Source organism: Hyperolius riggenbachi, chromosome 5, assembly GCF_040937935.1.
Source record: "Hyperolius riggenbachi isolate aHypRig1 chromosome 5, aHypRig1.pri, whole genome shotgun sequence".
Taxonomy (NCBI): Eukaryota; Metazoa; Chordata; class Amphibia; order Anura; family Hyperoliidae; genus Hyperolius; species Hyperolius riggenbachi.
Window position 1 is genome coordinate 11,871,195 of NC_090650.1, and position 18,944 is coordinate 11,890,138.

At 43.8% G+C, this 18,944-nt stretch overlaps 1 protein-coding gene across 1 annotated transcript in view; it reads left to right on the forward strand.

Annotated features, from left to right (window-relative positions):
- Positions 1 to 18,944, forward strand: part of SCIN (scinderin) — a 145,578-nt gene that overhangs the window by 24,903 nt on the left and 101,731 nt on the right. The window contains exon 4 of the mRNA XM_068235087.1: positions 420 to 569. Coding sequence (XP_068091188.1) covers positions 420 to 569 — 150 coding nt within the window. The remainder of the gene's footprint in view (positions 1 to 419; positions 570 to 18,944) is intronic.

Consider the following 18,944-nt stretch of genomic DNA (forward strand, 5'->3'; position numbering starts at 1 on the left):
GCGCCAGCAGGATAAAAGGTTCTAAAAGGCTTAAAATCCCTCAGGAGGTGGTGGTGGACTCGCCTTCCCGAAGCAGACAAGATACCGTCAGTTTTATGACAACAGGTTTATTAATATACTCCAAAACAAACAGTGCAACGCGTTTCACGGGTATGTTCCCGCTTCCTCAGGCAATAAACAGATAGGAGTACACAGTGTAGTCTCAAGGTCACGAAAAGCGCCTCTGTATTTTTTTAGTTATTTATTAGTTGTTATTATTATTATTAAATGTTCAGAGTTTTCCCCAGTCTGTGCTGTTGGCAATCTCGTGTATTCATTATTGATTGTGAAAATATAAGTGTGGTCTGTGGCATGTAACAATATTATTTTGATCTGATTACTATGTTTCATGCGATTTATAAACCCTTCCTGTATTGCAGGTGATCTACCAGTGGTGCGGATCCACGTGCAACAAGTACGAACGCTTTAAGGCGGCTCAGGTGGCCAATGGCATCCGTGACAACGAGAGGAACGGGCGGGCCCAGCTGGTTGTCGTGGAGGAAGGAAGTGAACCCAACGAACTCAGCAAGGTATTTTTATATATGTACAGCGAGCCCAGAGGATTGCTTCAGTTTTATAGCCAGAAAATAAATGAACTCCGAGATCGCAAGATAAGACCGCAGGACAGCCTCTCTTTTTTTCCCCTGCAGATTAAAAAGGATATAAATACTGTATATATAGCAACCCCCAAAGGTTTTATTTTTTTTTAAGAATATACATCAGCTTCTTTATAAAAATAGCCTTTTTAAAAAGTAGTAAAGCATGCTTCCACCACCATTAAAGGATACCCGAAGTGACATGTGACATGATGAGATAGACATGTGTATGTACAGTGCCAAGCACACATAACTATGCTGTGTTCCTTTTTTTCTTTCTCTATCTGAAAGAGTTAAATATCAGGTATGTAAGTGGCAGACTCAGCCCTGACTCAGACAGGAAGTGACTACAGTGTGACCCTCACTGATAAGAAATTCCCCTTTTTATCTCTTTCTTGCTCTCAGAAGCCATTTTCTGCTAGGAAAGTGTTTTATAGTTGGAATTTCTTATCAGTGAGGGTCACACTGTAGTCACTTCCTGTCTGAGTCAGGACTGAGTTAGCCACTTACATATCTGGTATTTAACGCTTTCAGAAAGAAAGAAAAAAAGGAACACAGCATAGTTATTTGTGTGCTAGGCACTGTACATACACATGTCTATCTCATCATGTCACTTCGGGTATCCTTTAAGGATTTTTTCTTTTTTTTAAAAAATAAAAAAAATCAGTGTTCCGTAATGTGGCCATAACAACCTTTCTAGCAGGTCAGGGGGAAGGGCAATCTCCTGGCGTCATCACATTCTGCTCAGCTGTACAACACAAAAGGGGCGTGGTCAGGACCAGGCTTGAGGTGCTTACAACCGGTGCAGGAAAGAGTAGTCTTTTTTAGGCCTGGAACCCACCAGGATAATTTCTGCAGTGCCTGCTCCAATGCAAATGAAAACTGATGGAGAGCAGATCAGACATGTTGGGAAATATCGATTAGCCTCGACGATCGTCAGTTAAGTCAGAGTTAAACTGTCGAAGGGGATGGTATTGCCTTGATAACGTTTATCTGCTGATCAGAGTGTTTTTGTTGGGGGATGGTATTGCCTCGATAACGTTTATCTGCTGATCAGAGTGTTTTTGTTGGGGGATGGTATTGGCTCGATAACGTTTATCTGCTGATCAGAGTGTTTTTGTTGGGGGATGGTATTGCCTCGATAACGTTTATCTGCTGATCAGAGTGTATTTGTTGGGGGATGGTATTGGCTCGATAACGTTTATCTGCTGATCAGAGTGTTTTCGTTGGGGGATGGTATTGGCTCGATAACGTTTATCTGCTGATCAGAGTGTTTTTGTTGGGGGATGGTATTGCCTCGATAACGTTTATCTGCTGATCAGAGTGTTTTTGTTGGGGGATGGTATTGGCTCGATAACGTTTATCTGCTGATCAGAGTGTATTTGTTGGGGGATGGTATTGCCTCGATAACGTTTATCTGCTGATCAGAGTGTTTTTGTTGGGGGATGGTATTGGCTCGATAACGTTTATCTGCTGATCAGAGTGTTTTTGTTGGAGGATGGTATTAGCTCGATAACGTTTATCTGCTGATCAGAGTGTTTTCGTTGGGGGATGGTATTGGCTCGATAACGTTTATCTGCTGATCAGAGTGTTTTTGTTGGGGGATGGTATTGGCTCGATAACGTGTATCTGCTGATCAGAGTGTTTTCGTTGGGGGATGGTATTGGCTCGATAACGTTTATCTGCTGATCAGAGTGTTTTTGTTGGGGGATGGTATTGCCTCGATAACGTTTATCTGCTGATCAGAGTGTTTTCGTTGGGGGATGGTATTGGCTCGATAACGTTTATCTGCTGATCAGAGTGTATTTGTTGGGGGATGGTATTGCCTCGATAACGTTTATCTGCTGATCAGAGTGTTTACGTTGGGGGATGGTATTGCCTCGATAACGTTTATCTGCTGATCAGAGTGTTTTTGTTGGGGGATGGTATTGCCTCGATAACGTTTATCTGCTGATCAGAGTGTTTTTGTTGGGGGATGGTATTGGCTCGATAACGTTTATCTGCTGATCAGAGTGTTTACGTTGGGGGATGGTATTGGCTCGATAACGTTTATCTGCTGATCAGAGTGTTTTTGTTGGGGGATGGTATTGGCTCGATAACGTTTATCTGCTGATCAGAGTGTTTTTGTTGGGGGATGGTATTGGCTCGATAACGTTTATCTGCTGATCAGAGTGTTTACGTTGGGGGATGGTATTGGCTCGATAACGTTTATCTGCTGATCAGAGTGTTTTTGTTGGGGGATGGTATTGGCTCGATAACGTGTATCTGCTGATCAGAGTGTTTACGTTGGGGGATGGTATTGGCTCGATAACGTTTATCTGCTGATCAGAGTGTTTTCGTTGGGGGATGGTATTGGCTCGATAACGTTTATCTGCTGATCAGAGTGTTTACGTTGGGGGATGGTATTAGCTCGATAACGTTTATCTGCTGATCAGAGTGTTTTTGTTGGAGGATGGTATTGGCTCGATAACGTTTATCTGCTGATCAGAGTGTTTTTGTTGGAGGATGGTATTGGCTCGATAACGTTTATCTGCTGATCAGAGTGTTTACGTTGGGGGATGGTATTAGCTCGATAACGTTTATCTGCTGATCAGAGTGTTTTTGTTGGGGGATGGTATTAGCTCGATAACGTTTATCTGCTGATCAGAGTGTTTTTGTTGGGGGATGGTATTGGCTCGATAACGTTTATCTGCTGATCAGAGTGTTTTTGTTGGGGGATGGTATTGGCTCAATAACGTTTATCTGCTGATCAGAGTGTTTACGTTGGGGGATGGTATTGCCTCGATAACGTTTATCTGCTGATCAGAGTGTTTTCGTTGGGGGATGGTATTGCCTCGATAACGTTTATCTGCTGATCAGAGTGTTTACGTTGGGGGATGGTATTGGCTCGATAACGTTTATCTGCTGATCAGAGTGTTTTTGTTGGGGGATGGTATTAGCTCGATAACGTTTATCTGCTGATCAGAGTGTTTTTGTTGGGGGATGGTATTGGCTCGATAACGTTTATCTGCTGATCAGAGTGTTTTTGTTGGGGGATGGTATTAGCTCGATAACGTTTATCTGCTGATCAGAGTGTTTTTGTTGGAGGATGGTATTGGCTCGATAACGTTTATCTGCTGATCAGAGTGTTTTTGTTGGAGGATGGTATTGGCTCGATAACGTTTATCTGCTGATCAGAGTGTTTTTGTTGGAGGATGGTATTGGCTCGATAACGTTTATCTGCTGATCAGAGTGTTTTTGTTGGGGGATGGTATTGGCTCGATAACGTTTATCTGCTGATCAGAGTGTTTTTGTTGGGGGATGGTATTGGCTCGATAACGTTTATCTGCTGATCAGAGTGTTTTTGTTGGGGGATGGTATTAGCTCGATAACGTTTATCTGCTGATCAGAGTGTTTTTGTTGGGGGATGGTATTGGCTCGATAACGTTTATCTGCTGATCAGAGTGTTTACGTTGGGGGATGGTATTAGCTCGATAACGTTTATCTGCTGATCAGAGTGTTTACGTTGGGGGATGGTATTAGCTCGATAACGTTTATCTGCTGATCAGAGTGTTTTTGTTGGGGGATGGTATTAGCTCGATAACGTTTATCTGCTGATCAGAGTGTTTACGTTGGGGGATGGTATTGGCTCAATAACGTTTATCTGCTGATCAGAGTGTTTTTGTTGGGGGATGGTATTGGCTCGATAACGTTTATCTGCTGATCAGAGTGTTTACGTTGGGGGATGGTATTAGCTCGATAACGTTTATCTGCTGATCAGAGTGTTTACGTTGGGGGATGGTATTAGCTCGATAACGTTTATCTGCTGATCAGAGTGTTTTTGTTGGGGGATGGTATTAGCTCGATAACGTTTATCTGCTGATCAGAGTGTTTTTGTTGGGGGATGGTATTGGCTCGATAACGTTTATCTGCTGATCAGAGTGTTTTTGTTGGGGGATGGTATTGCCTCGATAACGTTTATCTGCTGATCAGAGTGTTTTCGTTGGGGGATGGTATTGGCTCGATAACGTTTATCTGCTGATCAGAGTGTTTTTGTTGGGGGATGGTATTAGCTCGATAACGTTTATCTGCTGATCAGAGTGTTTTTGTTGGGGGATGGTATTAGCTCGATAACGTTTATCTGCTGATCAGAGTGTTTTTGTTGGAGGATGGTATTGGCTCGATAACGTTTATCTGCTGATCAGAGTGTTTTTGTTGGGGGATGGTATTGGCTCGATAACGTTTATCTGCTGATCAGAGTGTTTACGTTGGGGGATGGTAATAGCTCGATAACGTTTATCTGCTGATCAGAGTGTTTTTGTTGGGGGATGGTATTAGCTCAATAACGTTTATCTGCTGATCAGAGTGTTTTTGTTGGGGGATGGTATTGCCTCGATAACGTTTATCTGCTGAGAGTGTTTTCGTTGGGGGATGGTATTGGCTCGATAACGTTTATCTGCTGATCAGAGTGTTTACGTTGGGGGATGGTATTGCCTCGATAACGTGTATCTGCTGATCAGAGTGTTTACGTTGGGGGATGGTATTGGCTCGATAACGTTTATCTGCTGATCAGAGTGTTTTCGTTGGGGGATGGTAATAGCTCGATAACGTTTATCTGCTGATCAGAGTGTTTACGTTGGGGGATGGTATTAGCTCGATAACGTTTATCTGCTGATCAGAGTGTTTACGTTGGGGGATGGTATTGGCTCGATAACGTTTATCTGCTGATCAGAGTGTTTTCGTTGGGGGATGGTATTAGCTCAATAACGTTTATCTGCTGATCAGAGTGTTTTTGTTGGGGGATGGTATTGGCTCGATAACGTTTATCTGCTGATCAGAGTGTTTTTGTTGGGGGATGGTATTGGCTCGATAACGTTTATCTGCTGATCAGAGTGTTTTCGTTGGGGGATGGTATTGGCTCAATAACGTTTATCTGCTGATCAGAGTGTTTTTGTTGGGGGATGGTATTGGCTCGATAACGTTTATCTGCTGATCAGAGTGTTTACGTTGGGGGATGGTATTGGCTCGATAACGTTTATCTGCTGATCAGAGTGTTTACGTTGGGGGATGGTATTAGCTCGATAACGTTTATCTGCTGATCAGAGTGTTTTTGTTGGGGGATGGTATTAGCTCGATAACGTTTATCTGCTGATCAGAGTGTTTTTGTTGGGGGATGGTATTGGCTCGATAACGTTTATCTGCTGATCAGAGTGTTTTCGTTGGGGGATGGTATTGGCTCGATAACGTTTATCTGCTGATCAGAGTGTTTTCGTTGGGGGATGGTATTGCCTCGATAACGTTTATCTGCTGAGAGTGTTTTCGTTGGGGGATGGTATTGGCTCGATAACGTTTATCTGCTGATCAGAGTGTTTTCGTTGGGGGATGGTATTGGCTCGATAACGTGTATCTGCTGATCAGAGTGTTTACGTTGGGGGATGGTATTGGCTCGATAACGTTTATCTGCTGATCAGAGTGTTTTTGTTGGGGGATGGTATTGGCTCGATAACGTTTATCTGCTGATCAGAGTGTTTACGTTGGGGGATGGTATTGGCTCGATAACGTTTATCTGCTGATCAGAGTGTTTACGTTGGGGGATGGTATTGGCTCGATAACGTTTATCTGCTGATCAGAGTGTTTTTGTTGGGGGATGGTATTGGCTCGATAACGTTTATCTGCTGATCAGAGTGTTTACGTTGGGGGATGGTATTGGCTCGATAACGTTTATCTGCTGATCAGAGTGTTTTCGTTGGGGGATGGTATTAGCTCAATAACGTTTATCTGCTGATCAGAGTGTTTTCGTTGGGGGATGGTATTGGCTCGATAACGTTTATCTGCTGATCAGAGTGTTTTCGTTGGGGGATGGTATTGGCTCGATAACGTTTATCTGCTGATCAGAGTGTTTTTGTTGGGGGATGGTATTGCCTCGATAACGTTTATCTGCTGATCAGAGTGTTTACGTTGGGGGATGGTATTGGCTCGATAACGTTTATCTGCTGATCAGAGTGTTTTTGTTGGGGGATGGTATTGGCTCGATAACGTTTATCTGCTGATCAGAGTGTTTTTGTTGGGGGATGGTATTGCCTCGATAACGTTTATCTGCTGATCAGAGTGTTTACGTTGGGGGATGGTATTAGCTCGATAACGTTTATCTGCTGATCAGAGTGTTTTTGTTGGGGGATGGTATTGCCTCGATAACGTTTATCTGCTGATCAGAGTGTTTTTGTTGGGGGATGGTATTGGCTCGATAACGTTTATCTGCTGATCAGAGTGTTTTTGTTGGGGGATGGTAATAGCTCAATAACGTTTATCTGCTGATCAGAGTGTTTTTGTTGGGGGATGGTATTGGCTCGATAACGTTTATCTGCTGATCAGAGTGTTTTTGTTGGGGGATGGTAATAGCTCGATAACGTTTATCTGCTGATCAGAGTGTTTTTGTTGGGGGATGGTATTGGCTCGATAACGTTTATCTGCTGATCAGAGTGTTTTTGTTGGGGGATGGTAATAGCTCAATAACGTTTATCTGCTGATCAGAGTGTTTTTGTTGGGGGATGGTATTGGCTCGATAACGTTTATCTGCTGATCAGAGTGTTTTTGTTGGGGGATGGTATTGCCTCGATAACGTTTATCTGCTGATCAGAGTGTTTACGTTGGGGGATGGTATTGCCTTGATAACGTTTATCTGCTGATCAGAGTGTTTTCGTTGGGGGATGGTATTGCCTCGATAACGTTTATCTGCTGATCAGAGTGTTTACGTTGGGGGATGGTAATAGCTCGATAACGTTTATCTGCTGATCAGAGTGTTTACGTTGGGGGATGGTATTGGCTCGATAACGTTTATCTGCTGATCAGAGTGTTTTCGTTGGGGGATGGTATTGGCTCAATAACGTTTATCTGCTGATCAGAGTGTTTTTGTTGGGGGATGGTATTGGCTCGATAACGTTTATCTGCTGATCAGAGTGTTTTTGTTGGGGGATGGTATTGGCTCGATAACGTTTATCTGCTGATCAGAGTGTTTTTGTTGGGGGATGGTATTGGCTCGATAACGTTTATCTGCTGATCAGAGTGTTTACGTTGGGGGATGGTAATAGCTCGATAACGTTTATCTGCTGATCAGAGTGTTTACGTTGGGGGATGGTATTGGCTCGATAACGTTTATCTGCTGATCAGAGTGTTTTCGTTGGGGGATGGTATTGGCTCAATAACGTTTATCTGCTGATCACAGTGTTTTTGTTGGGGGATGGTATTGGCTCGATAACGTTTATCTGCTGATCAGAGTGTTTTTGTTGGGGGATGGTATTGGCTCGATAACGTTTATCTGCTGATCAGAGTGTTTTTGTTGGGGGATGGTATTGGCTCGATAACGTTTATCTGCTGATCAGAGTGTTTACGTTGGGGGATGGTATTGGCTCGATAACGTTTATCTGCTGATCAGAGTGTTTTTGTTGGAGGATGGTATTGGCTCGATAACGTTTATCTGCTGATCAGAGTGTTTTTGTTGGAGGATGGTATTGGCTCGATAACGTTTATCTGCTGATCAGAGTGTTTTTGTTGGGGGATGGTATTGGCTCGATAACGTTTATCTGCTGATCAGAGTGTTTTTGTTGGGGGATGGTATTGGCTCGATAACGTTTATCTGCTGATCAGAGTGTTTTTGTTGGGGGATGGTATTGGCTCGATAACGTTTATCTGCTGATCAGAGTGTTTTTGTTGGGGGATGGTATTGCCTCGATAACGTTTATCTGCTGATCAGAGTGTTTACGTTGGGGGATGGTATTGGCTCGATAACGTTTATCTGCTGATCAGAGTGTTTTTGTTGGGGGATGGTATTGCCTCGATAACGTTTATCTGCTGATCAGAGTGTTTACGTTGGGGGATGGTATTGGCTCGATAACGTTTATCTGCTGATCAGAGTGTTTTCGTTGGGGGATGGTATTGCCTCGATAACGTTTATCTGCTGATCAGAGTGTTTACGTTGGGGGATGGTATTAGCTCGATAACGTTTATCTGCTGATCAGAGTGTTTACGTTGGGGGATGGTATTAGCTCGATAACGTTTATCTGCTGATCAGAGTGTTTTTGTTGGGGGATGGTATTGCCTCGATAACGTTTATCTGCTGATCAGAGTGTTTACGTTGGGGGATGGTATTGGCTCGATAACGTTTATCTGCTGATCAGAGTGTTTTTGTTGGGGGATGGTATTGCCTCGATAACGTTTATCTGCTGATCAGAGTGTTTACGTTGGGGGATGGTATTGGCTCGATAACGTTTATCTGCTGATCAGAGTGTTTACGTTGGGGGATGGTATTGGCTCGATAACGTTTATCTGCTGATCAGAGTGTTTTTGTTGGGGGATGGTATTACCTCGATAACGTTTATCTGCTGATCAGAGTGTTTACGTTGGGGGATGGTATTGGCTCGATAACGTTTATCTGCTGATCAGAGTGTTTTTGTTGGGGGATGGTATTGCCTCGATAACGTTTATCTGCTGATCAGAGTGTTTTCGTTGGGGGATGGTATTGGCTCGATAACGTTTATCTGCTGATCAGAGTGTTTACGTTGGGGGATGGTATTGGCTCGATAACGTTTATCTGCTGATCAGAGTGTTTACGTTGGGGGATGGTATTGCCTCGATAACGTGTATCTGCTGATCAGAGTGTTTTCGTTGGGGGATGGTAATAGCTCGATAACGTTTATCTGCTGATCAGAGTGTTTACGTTGGGGGATGGTATTGCCTCGATAACGTTTATCTGCTGATCAGAGTGTTTTCGTTGGGGGATGGTATTGGCTCGATAACGTTTATCTGCTGATCAGAGTGTTTTTGTTGGGGGATGGTATTGGCTCGATAACGTTTATCTGCTGATCAGAGTGTTTACGTTGGGGGATGGTATTGGCTCGATAACGTTTATCTGCTGATCAGAGTGTTTTCGTTGGGGGATGGTAATAGCTCGATAACGTTTATCTGCTGATCAGAGTGTTTTCGTTGGGGGATGGTATTGGCTCGATAACGTTTATCTGCTGATCAGAGTGTTTACGTTGGGGGATGGTATTGCCTCGATAACGTGTATCTGCTGATCAGAGTGTTTTCGTTGGGGGATGGTAATAGCTCGATAACGTTTATCTGCTGATCAGAGTGTTTTCGTTGGGGGATGGTATTGGCTCGATAACGTTTATCTGCTGATCAGAGTGTTTTTGTTGGGGGATGGTATTGGCTCGATAACGTTTATCTGCTGATCAGAGTGTTTACGTTGGGGGATGGTATTGGCTCGATAACGTTTATCTGCTGATCAGAGTGTTTTTGTTGGGGGATGGTATTGCCTCGATAACGTTTATCTGCTGATCAGAGTGTTTTCGTTGGGGGATGGTATTGGCTCGATAACGTTTATCTGCTGATCAGAGTGTTTACGTTGGGGGATGGTATTGGCTCGATAACGTTTATCTGCTGATCAGAGTGTTTACGTTGGGGGATGGTATTGCCTCGATAACGTGTATCTGCTGATCAGAGTGTTTACGTTGGGGGATGGTATTGGCTCGATAACGTTTATCTGCTGATCAGAGTGTTTTCGTTGGGGGATGGTATTGCCTTGATAACGTTTATCTGCTGATCAGAGTGTTTACGTTGGGGGATGGTATTGGCTCGATAACGTTTATCTGCTGATCAGAGTGTTTTTGTTGGGGGATGGTATTGGCTCAATAACGTTTATCTGCTGATCAGAGTGTTTTTGTTGGGGGATGGTATTGGCTCGATAACGTTTATCTGCTGATCAGAGTGTTTTTGTTGGGGGATGGTATTATCTCGATAACGTTTATCTGCTGATCAGAGTGTTTACGTTGGGGGATGGTATTGCCTCGATAACGTTTATCTGCTGATCAGAGTGTTTTCGTTGGGGGATGGTATTGGCTCGATAACGTTTATCTGCTGATCAGAGTGTTTTCGTTGGGGGATGGTATTAGCTCGATAACGTTTATCTGCTGATCAGAGTGTTTTCGTTGGGGGATGGTATTGGCTCGATAACGTTTATCTGCTGATCAGAGTGTTTTTGTTGGGGGATGGTATTGGCTCGATAACGTTTATCTGCTGATCAGAGTGTTTTCGTTGGGGGATGGTATTGCCTCGATAACGTTTATCTGCTGATCAGAGTGTTTTCGTTGGGGGATGGTATTGGCTCGATAACGTTTATCTGCTGATCAGAGTGTTTTCGTTGGGGGATGGTATTGGCTCGATAACGTTTATCTGCTGATCAGAGTGTTTTTGTTGGGGGATGGTATTGGCTCGATAACGTTTATCTGCTGATCAGAGTGTTTTCGTTGGGGGATGGTAATAGCTCGATAACGTTTATCTGCTGATCAGAGTGTTTTCGTTGGGGGATGGTATTGGCTCGATAACGTTTATCTGCTGATCAGAGTGTTTTCGTTGGGGGATGGTATTGGCTCGATAACGTTTATCTGCTGATCAGAGTGTTTTTGTTGGGGGATGGTATTGGCTCGATAACGTTTATCTGCTGATCAGAGTGTTTTCGTTGGGGGATGGTAATAGCTCGATAACGTTTATCTGCTGATCAGAGTGTTTTCGTTGGGGGATGGTATTGGCTCGATAACGTTTATCTGCTGATCAGAGTGTTTTCGTTGGGGGATGGTATTGGCTCGATAACGTTTATCTGCTGATCAGAGTGTTTACGTTGGGGGATGGTATTGGCTCGATAACGTTTATCTGCTGATCAGAGTGTTTTCGTTGGGGGATGGTATTGGCTCGATAACGTTTATCTGCTGATCAGAGTGTTTTTGTTGGGGGATGGTAATAGCTCGATAACGTTTATCTGCTGATCAGAGTGTTTTCGTTGGGGGATGGTATTAGCTCAATAACGTGTATCTGCTGATCAGAGTGTTTTCGTTGGGGGATGGTATTGCCTCGATAACGTTTATCTGCTGATCAGAGTGTTTACGTTGGGGGATGGTATTGGCTCAATAACGTTTATCTGCTGATCAGAGTGTTTTCGTTGGGGGATGGTATTGCCTCGATAACGTTTATCTGCTGATCAGAGTGTTTACGTTGGGGGATGGTATTAGCTCAATAACGTTTATCTGCTGATCAGAGTGTTTTCGTTGGGGGATGGTATTGGCTCGATAACGTTTATCTGCTGATCAGAGTGTTTTCGTTGGGGGATGGTATTGGCTCAATAACGTTTATCTGCTGATCAGAGTGTTTACGTTGGGGGATGGTATTGGCTCGATAACGTTTATCTGCTGATCAGAGTGTTTTCGTTGGAGGATGGTATTGGCTCGATAACGTTTATCTGCTGATCAGAGTGTTTTCGTTGGGGGATGGTAATAGCTCGATAACGTTTATCTGCTGATCAGAGTGTTTTTGTTGGGGGATGGTATTGGCTCGATAACGTTTATCTGCTGATCAGAGTGTTTTCGTTGGGGGATGGTATTGGCTCGATAACGTTTATCTGCTGATCAGAGTGTTTTCGTTGGGGGATGGTATTAGCTCAATAACGTTTATCTGCTGATCAGAGTGTTTTCGTTGGGGGATGGTAATAGCTCGATAACGTTTATCTGCTGATCAGAGTGTTTACGTTGGGGGATGGTATTGGCTCGATAACGTTTATCTGCTGATCAGAGTGTTTTCGTTGGGGGATGGTATTGGCTCGATAACGTTTATCTGCTGATCAGAGTGTTTTCGTTGGGGGATGGTATTAGCTCGATAACGTTTATCTGCTGATCAGAGTGTTTTCGTTGGGGGATGGTATTGGCTCGATAACGTTTATCTGCTGATCAGAGTGTTTTCGTTGGGGGATGGTAATAGCTCGATAACGTTTATCTGCTGATCAGAGTGTTTACGTTGGGGGATGGTATTGGCTCGATAACGTTTATCTGCTGATCAGAGTGTTTTCGTTGGGGGATGGTATTGGCTCGATAACGTTTATCTGCTGATCAGAGTGTTTTCGTTGGGGGATGGTATTGGCTCGATAACGTTTATCTGCTGATCAGAGTGTTTTCGTTGGGGGATGGTATTGGCTCGATAACGTTTATCTGCTGATCAGAGTGTTTTCGTTGGGGGATGGTAATAGCTCGATAACGTTTATCTGCTGATCAGAGTGTTTACGTTGGGGGATGGTATTGGCTCGATAACGTTTATCTGCTGATCAGAGTGTTTTCGTTGGGGGATGGTATTGGCTCGATAACGTTTATCTGCTGATCAGAGTGTTTTTGTTGGGGGATGGTATTGGCTCGATAACGTTTATCTGCTGATCAGAGTGTTTTCGTTGGGGGATGGTATTAGCTCGATAACGTTTATCTGCTGATCAGAGTGTTTTCGTTGGGGGATGGTATTGGCTCGATAACGTTTATCTGCTGATCAGAGTGTTTTCGTTGGGGGATGGTAATAGCTCGATAACGTTTATCTGCTGATCAGAGTGTTTTCGTTGGGGGATGGTAATAGCTCGATAACGTTTATCTGCTGATCAGAGTGTTTTCGTTGGGGGATGGTATTGGCTCGATAACGTTTATCTGCTGATCAGAGTGTTTTCGTTGGGGGATGGTAATAGCTCGATAACGTTTATCTGCTGATCAGAGTGTTTACGTTGGGGGATGGTATTGGCTCGATAACGTTTATCTGCTGATCAGAGTGTTTTTGTTGGAGGATGGTATTGGCTCGATAACGTTTATCTGCTGATCAGAGTGTTTTCGTTGGGGGATGGTATTGGCTCGATAACGTTTATCTGCTGATCAGAGTGTTTTTGTTGGAGGATGGTATTGGCTCGATAACGTTTATCTGCTGATCAGAGTGTTTTTGTTGGGGGATGGTATTAGCTCGATAACGTTTATCTGCTGATCAGAGTGTTTTCGTTGGGGGATGGTATTGCCTCGATAACGTTTATCTGCTGATCAGAGTGTTTTCGTTGGGGGATGGTATTGGCTCAATAACGTTTATCTGCTGATCAGAGTGTTTTTGTTGGGGGATGGTATTAGCTCGATAACGTTTATCTGCTGATCAGAGTGTTTTCGTTGGGGGATGGTATTAGCTCGATAACGTTTATCTGCTGATCAGAGTGTTTTCGTTGGGGGATGGTATTGCCTCGATAACGTTTATCTGCTGATCAGAGTGTTTACGTTGGGGGATGGTATTAGCTCAATAACGTTTATCTGCTGATCAGAGTGTTTTCGTTGGGGGATGGTATTGCCTCGATAACGTTTATCTGCTGATCAGAGTGTTTACGTTGGGGGATGGTATTAGCTCAATAACGTTTATCTGCTGATCAGAGTGTTTTCGTTGGGGGATGGTATTGGCTCGATAACGTTTATCTGCTGATCAGAGTGTTTTTGTTGGGGGATGGTATTGGCTCGATAACGTGTATCTGCTGATCAGAGTGTTTTCGTTGGGGGATGGTAATAGCTCGATAACGTTTATCTGCTGATCAGAGTGTATTTGTTGGGGGATGGTATTGGCTCGATAACGTTTATCTGCTGATCAGAGTGTTTTTGTTGGGGGATGGTATTGGCTCGATAACGTGTATCTGCTGATCAGAGTGTTTTTGTTGGGGGATGGTATTGGCTCGATAACGTGTATCTGCTGATCAGAGTGTTTTCGTTGGGGGATGGTAATAGCTCGATAACGTTTATCTGCTGATCAGAGTGTATTTGTTGGGGGATGGTATTGGCTCGATAACGTTTATCTGCTGATCAGAGTGTTTTCGTTGGGGGATGGTATTGGCTCGATAACGTTTATCTGCTGATCAGAGTGTTTACGTTGGGGGATGGTATTGGCTCGATAACGTTTATCTGCTGATCAGAGTGTTTTCGTTGGAGGATGGTATTGGCTCGATAACGTTTATCTGCTGATCAGAGTGTTTACGTTGGGGGATGGTATTGCCTTGATAACGTTTATCTGCTGATCAGAGTGTTTTCGTTGGGGGATGGTAATAGCTCGATAACGTTTATCTGCTGATCAGAGTGTTTTTGTTGGGGGATGGTATTGGCTCGATAACGTTTATCTGCTGATCAGAGTGTTTTCGTTGGGGGATGGTATTGGCTCGATAACGTTTATCTGCTGATCAGAGTGTTTACGTTGGGGGATGGTATTGGCTCGATAACGTTTATCTGCTGATCAGAGTGTTTACGTTGGGGGATGGTATTGGCTCGATAACGTTTATCTGCTGATCAGAGTGTTTTCGTTGGGGGATGGTATTGGCTCGATAACGTTTATCTGCTGATCAGAGTGTTTACGTTGGGGGATGGTATTGGCTCGATAACGTTTATCTGCTGATCAGAGTGTTTTCGTTGGGGGATGGTATTGGCTCGATAACGTTTATCTGCTGATCAGAGTGTTTTTGTTGGGGGATGGTATTGCCTCGATAACGTTTATCTGCTGATCAGAGTGTTTACGTTGGGGGATGGTATTGGCTCGATAACGTTTATCTGCTGATCAGAGTGTTTTCGTTGGGGGATGGTATTAGCTCGATAACGTTTATCTGCTGATCAGAGTGTTTTCGTTGGGGGATGGTATTGGCTCGATAACGTTTATCTGCTGATCAGAGTGTTTTCGTTGGGGGATGGTAATAGCTCGATAACGTTTATCTGCTGATCAGAGTGTTTTCGTTGGGGGATGGTATTGGCTCGATAACGTTTATCTGCTGATCAGAGTGTTTTCGTTGGGGGATGGTAATAGCTCGATAACGTTTATCTGCTGATCAGAGTGTTTACGTTGGGGGATGGTATTGGCTCGATAACGTTTATCTGCTGATCAGAGTGTTTTTGTTGGGGGATGGTATTGGCTCGATAACGTTTATCTGCTGATCAGAGTGTTTTCGTTGGGGGATGGTATTGGCTCGATAACGTTTATCTGCTGATCAGAGTGTTTTTGTTGGGGGATGGTAATAGCTCGATAACGTTTATCTGCTGATCAGAGTGTTTTCGTTGGGGGATGGTATTAGCTCGATAACGTTTATCTGCTGATCAGAGTGTTTTCGTTGGGGGATGGTATTGGCTCGATAACGTTTATCTGCTGATCAGAGTGTTTTCGTTGGGGGATGGTATTGCCTCGATAACGTTTATCTGCTGATCAGAGTGTTTTCGTTGGGGGATGGTATTGGCTCGATAACGTTTATCTGCTGATCAGAGTGTTTTCGTTGGGGGATGGTAATAGCTCGATAACGTTTATCTGCTGATCAGAGTGTTTTTGTTGGGGGATGGTATTGCCTCGATAACGTTTATCTGCTGATCAGAGTGTTTTCGTTGGGGGATGGTATTGCCTCGATAACGTTTATCTGCTGATCAGAGTGTTTTCGTTGGGGGATGGTATTGGCTCGATAACGTTTATCTGCTGATCAGAGTGTTTTCGTTGGGGGATGGTATTGGCTCGATAACGTTTATCTGCTGATCAGAGTGTTTTTGTTGGGGGATGGTATTGCCTCGATAACGTTTATCTGCTGATCAGAGTGTTTTCGTTGGGGGATGGTAATAGCTCGATAACGTTTATCTGCTGATCAGAGTGTTTACGTTGGGGGATGGTATTGGCTCGATAACGTTTATCTGCTGATCAGAGTGTTTTCGTTGGGGGATGGTAATAGCTCGATAACGTTTATCTGCTGATCAGAGTGTTTTTGTTGGGGGATGGTATTGCCTCGATAACGTTTATCTGCTGATCAGAGTGTTTTCGTTGGGGGATGGTATTGCCTCGATAACGTTTATCTGCTGATCAGAGTGTTTTCGTTGGGGGATGGTATTGGCTCGATAACGTTTATCTGCTGATCAGAGTGTTTTCGTTGGGGGATGGTATTGGCTCGATAACGTTTATCTGCTGATCAGAGTGTTTTTGTTGGGGGATGGTATTGGCTCGATAACGTTTATCTGCTGATCAGAGTGTTTTCGTTGGGGGATGGTATTGGCTCGATAACGTTTATCTGCTGATCAGAGTGTTTTCGTTGGGGGATGGTATTGGCTCGATAACGTGTATCTGCTGATCAGAGTGTTTTCGTTGGGGGATGGTATTGGCTCGATAACGTTTATCTGCTGATCAGAGTGTTTTCGTTGGGGGATGGTATTGGCTCGATAACGTTTATCTGCTGATCAGAGTGTTTTCGTTGGGGGATGGTATTGGCTCGATAACGTGTATCTGCTGATCAGAGTGTTTTCGTTGGGGGATGGTATTGGCTCGATAACGTTTATCTGCTGATCAGAGTGTTTTCGTTGGGGGATGGTATTGGCTCGATAACGTTTATCTGCTGATCAGAGTGTTTTCGTTGGGGGATGGTATTGGCTCGATAACGTGTATCTGCTGATCAGAGTGTTTTCGTTGGGGGATGGTATTGGCTCGATAACGTTTATCTGCTGATCAGAGTGTTTTCGTTGGGGGATGGTATTGGCTCGATAACGTTTATCTGCTGATCAGAGTGTTTTCGTTGGGGGATGGTATTGGCTCGATAACGTGTATCTGCTGATCAGAGTGTTTTCGTTGGGGGATGGTATTAGCTCGATAACGTTTATCTGCTGATCAGAGTGTTTTTGTTGGAGGATGGTATTGGCTCGATAACGTGTATCTGCTGATCAGAGTGTTTTTGTTGGGGGATGGTATTGCCTCGATAACGTTTATCTGCTGATCAGAGTGTTTTCGTTGGGGGATGGTATTGGCTCGATAACGTTTATCTGCTGATCAGAGTGTTTTCGTTGGGGGATGGTATTGGCTCGATAACGTGTATCTGCTGATCAGAGTGTTTTCGTTGGGGGATGGTATTGGCTCGATAACGTTTATCTGCTGATCAGAGTGTTTTCGTTGGGGGATGGTATTGGCTCGATAACGTTTATCTGCTGATCAGAGTGTTTTCGTTGGGGGATGGTATTGGCTCGATAACGTGTATCTGCTGATCAGAGTGTTTTCGTTGGGGGATGGTATTAGCTCGATAACGTTTATCTGCTGATCAGAGTGTTTTTGTTGGAGGATGGTATTGGCTCGATAACGTGTATCTGCTGATCAGAGTGTTTTTGTTGGGGGATGGTATTGGCTCGATAACGTTTATCTGCTGATCAGAGTGTTTTTGTTGGGGGATGGTATTGGCTCGATAACGTTTATCTGCTGATCAGAGTGTTTTCGTTGGGGGATGGTATTGGCTCGATAACGTTTATCTGCTGATCAGAGTGTTTTTGTTGGGGGATGGTATTAGCTCGATAACGTTTATCTGCTGATCAGAGTGTTTTTGTTGGGGGATGGTATTGGCTCGATAACGTTTATCTGCTGATCAGAGTGTTTTCGTTGGGGGATGGTATTGGCTCGATAACGTTTATCTGCTGATCAGAGTGTTTTCGTTGGGGGATGGTATTGGCTCAATAACGTTTATCTGCTGATCAGAGTGTTTACGTTGGGGGATGGTATTGCCTCGATAACGTTTATCTGCTGATCAGAGTGTTTACGTTGGGGGATGGTATTGGCTCGATAACGTTTATCTGCTGATCAGAGTGTTTACGTTGGGGGATGGTATTGGCTCGATAACGTTTATCTGCTGATCAGAGTGTTTACGTTGGGGGATGGTATTGCCTTGATAACGTTTATCTGCTGATCAGAGTGTTTTTGTTGGGGGATGGTATTGCCTCGATAACGTTTATCTGCTGATCAGAGTGTTTTCGTTGGGGGATGGTATTGGCTCAATAACGTTTATCTGCTGATCAGAGTGTTTTCGTTGGGGGATGGTATTGGCTCGATAACGTTTATCTGCTGATCAGAGTGTTTTCGTTGGGGGATGGTATTGCCTCGATAACATTTATCTGCTGATCAGAGTGTTTTTGTTGGGGGATGGTATTGCCTCGATAACGTTTATCTGCTGATCAGAGTGTTTTTGTTGGGGGATGGTATTGGCTCGATAACGTTTATCTGCTGATCAGAGTGTTTTTGTTGGGGGATGGTATTGGCTCGATAACGTTTATCTGCTGATCAGAGTGTTTTCGTTGGGGGATGGTATTGGCTCGATAACGTTTATCTGCTGATCAGAGTGTTTTTGTTGGGGGATGGTATTGCCTCGATAACGTTTATCTGCTGATCAGAGTGTTTACGTTGGGGGATGGTATTGGCTCGATAACGTTTATCTGCTGATCAGAGTGTTTTCGTTGGGGGATGGTATTGCCTCGATAACGTTTATCTGCTGATCAGAGTGTTTTTGTTGGGGGATGGTATTGGCTCAATAACGTTTATCTGCTGATCAGAGTGTTTTCGTTGGGGGATGGTATTGCCTCGATAACGTTTATCTGCTGATCAGAGTGTTTACGTTGGGGGATGGTATTGGCTCGATAACGTTTATCTGCTGATCAGAGTGTTTTCGTTGGGGGATGGTATTGGCTCGAT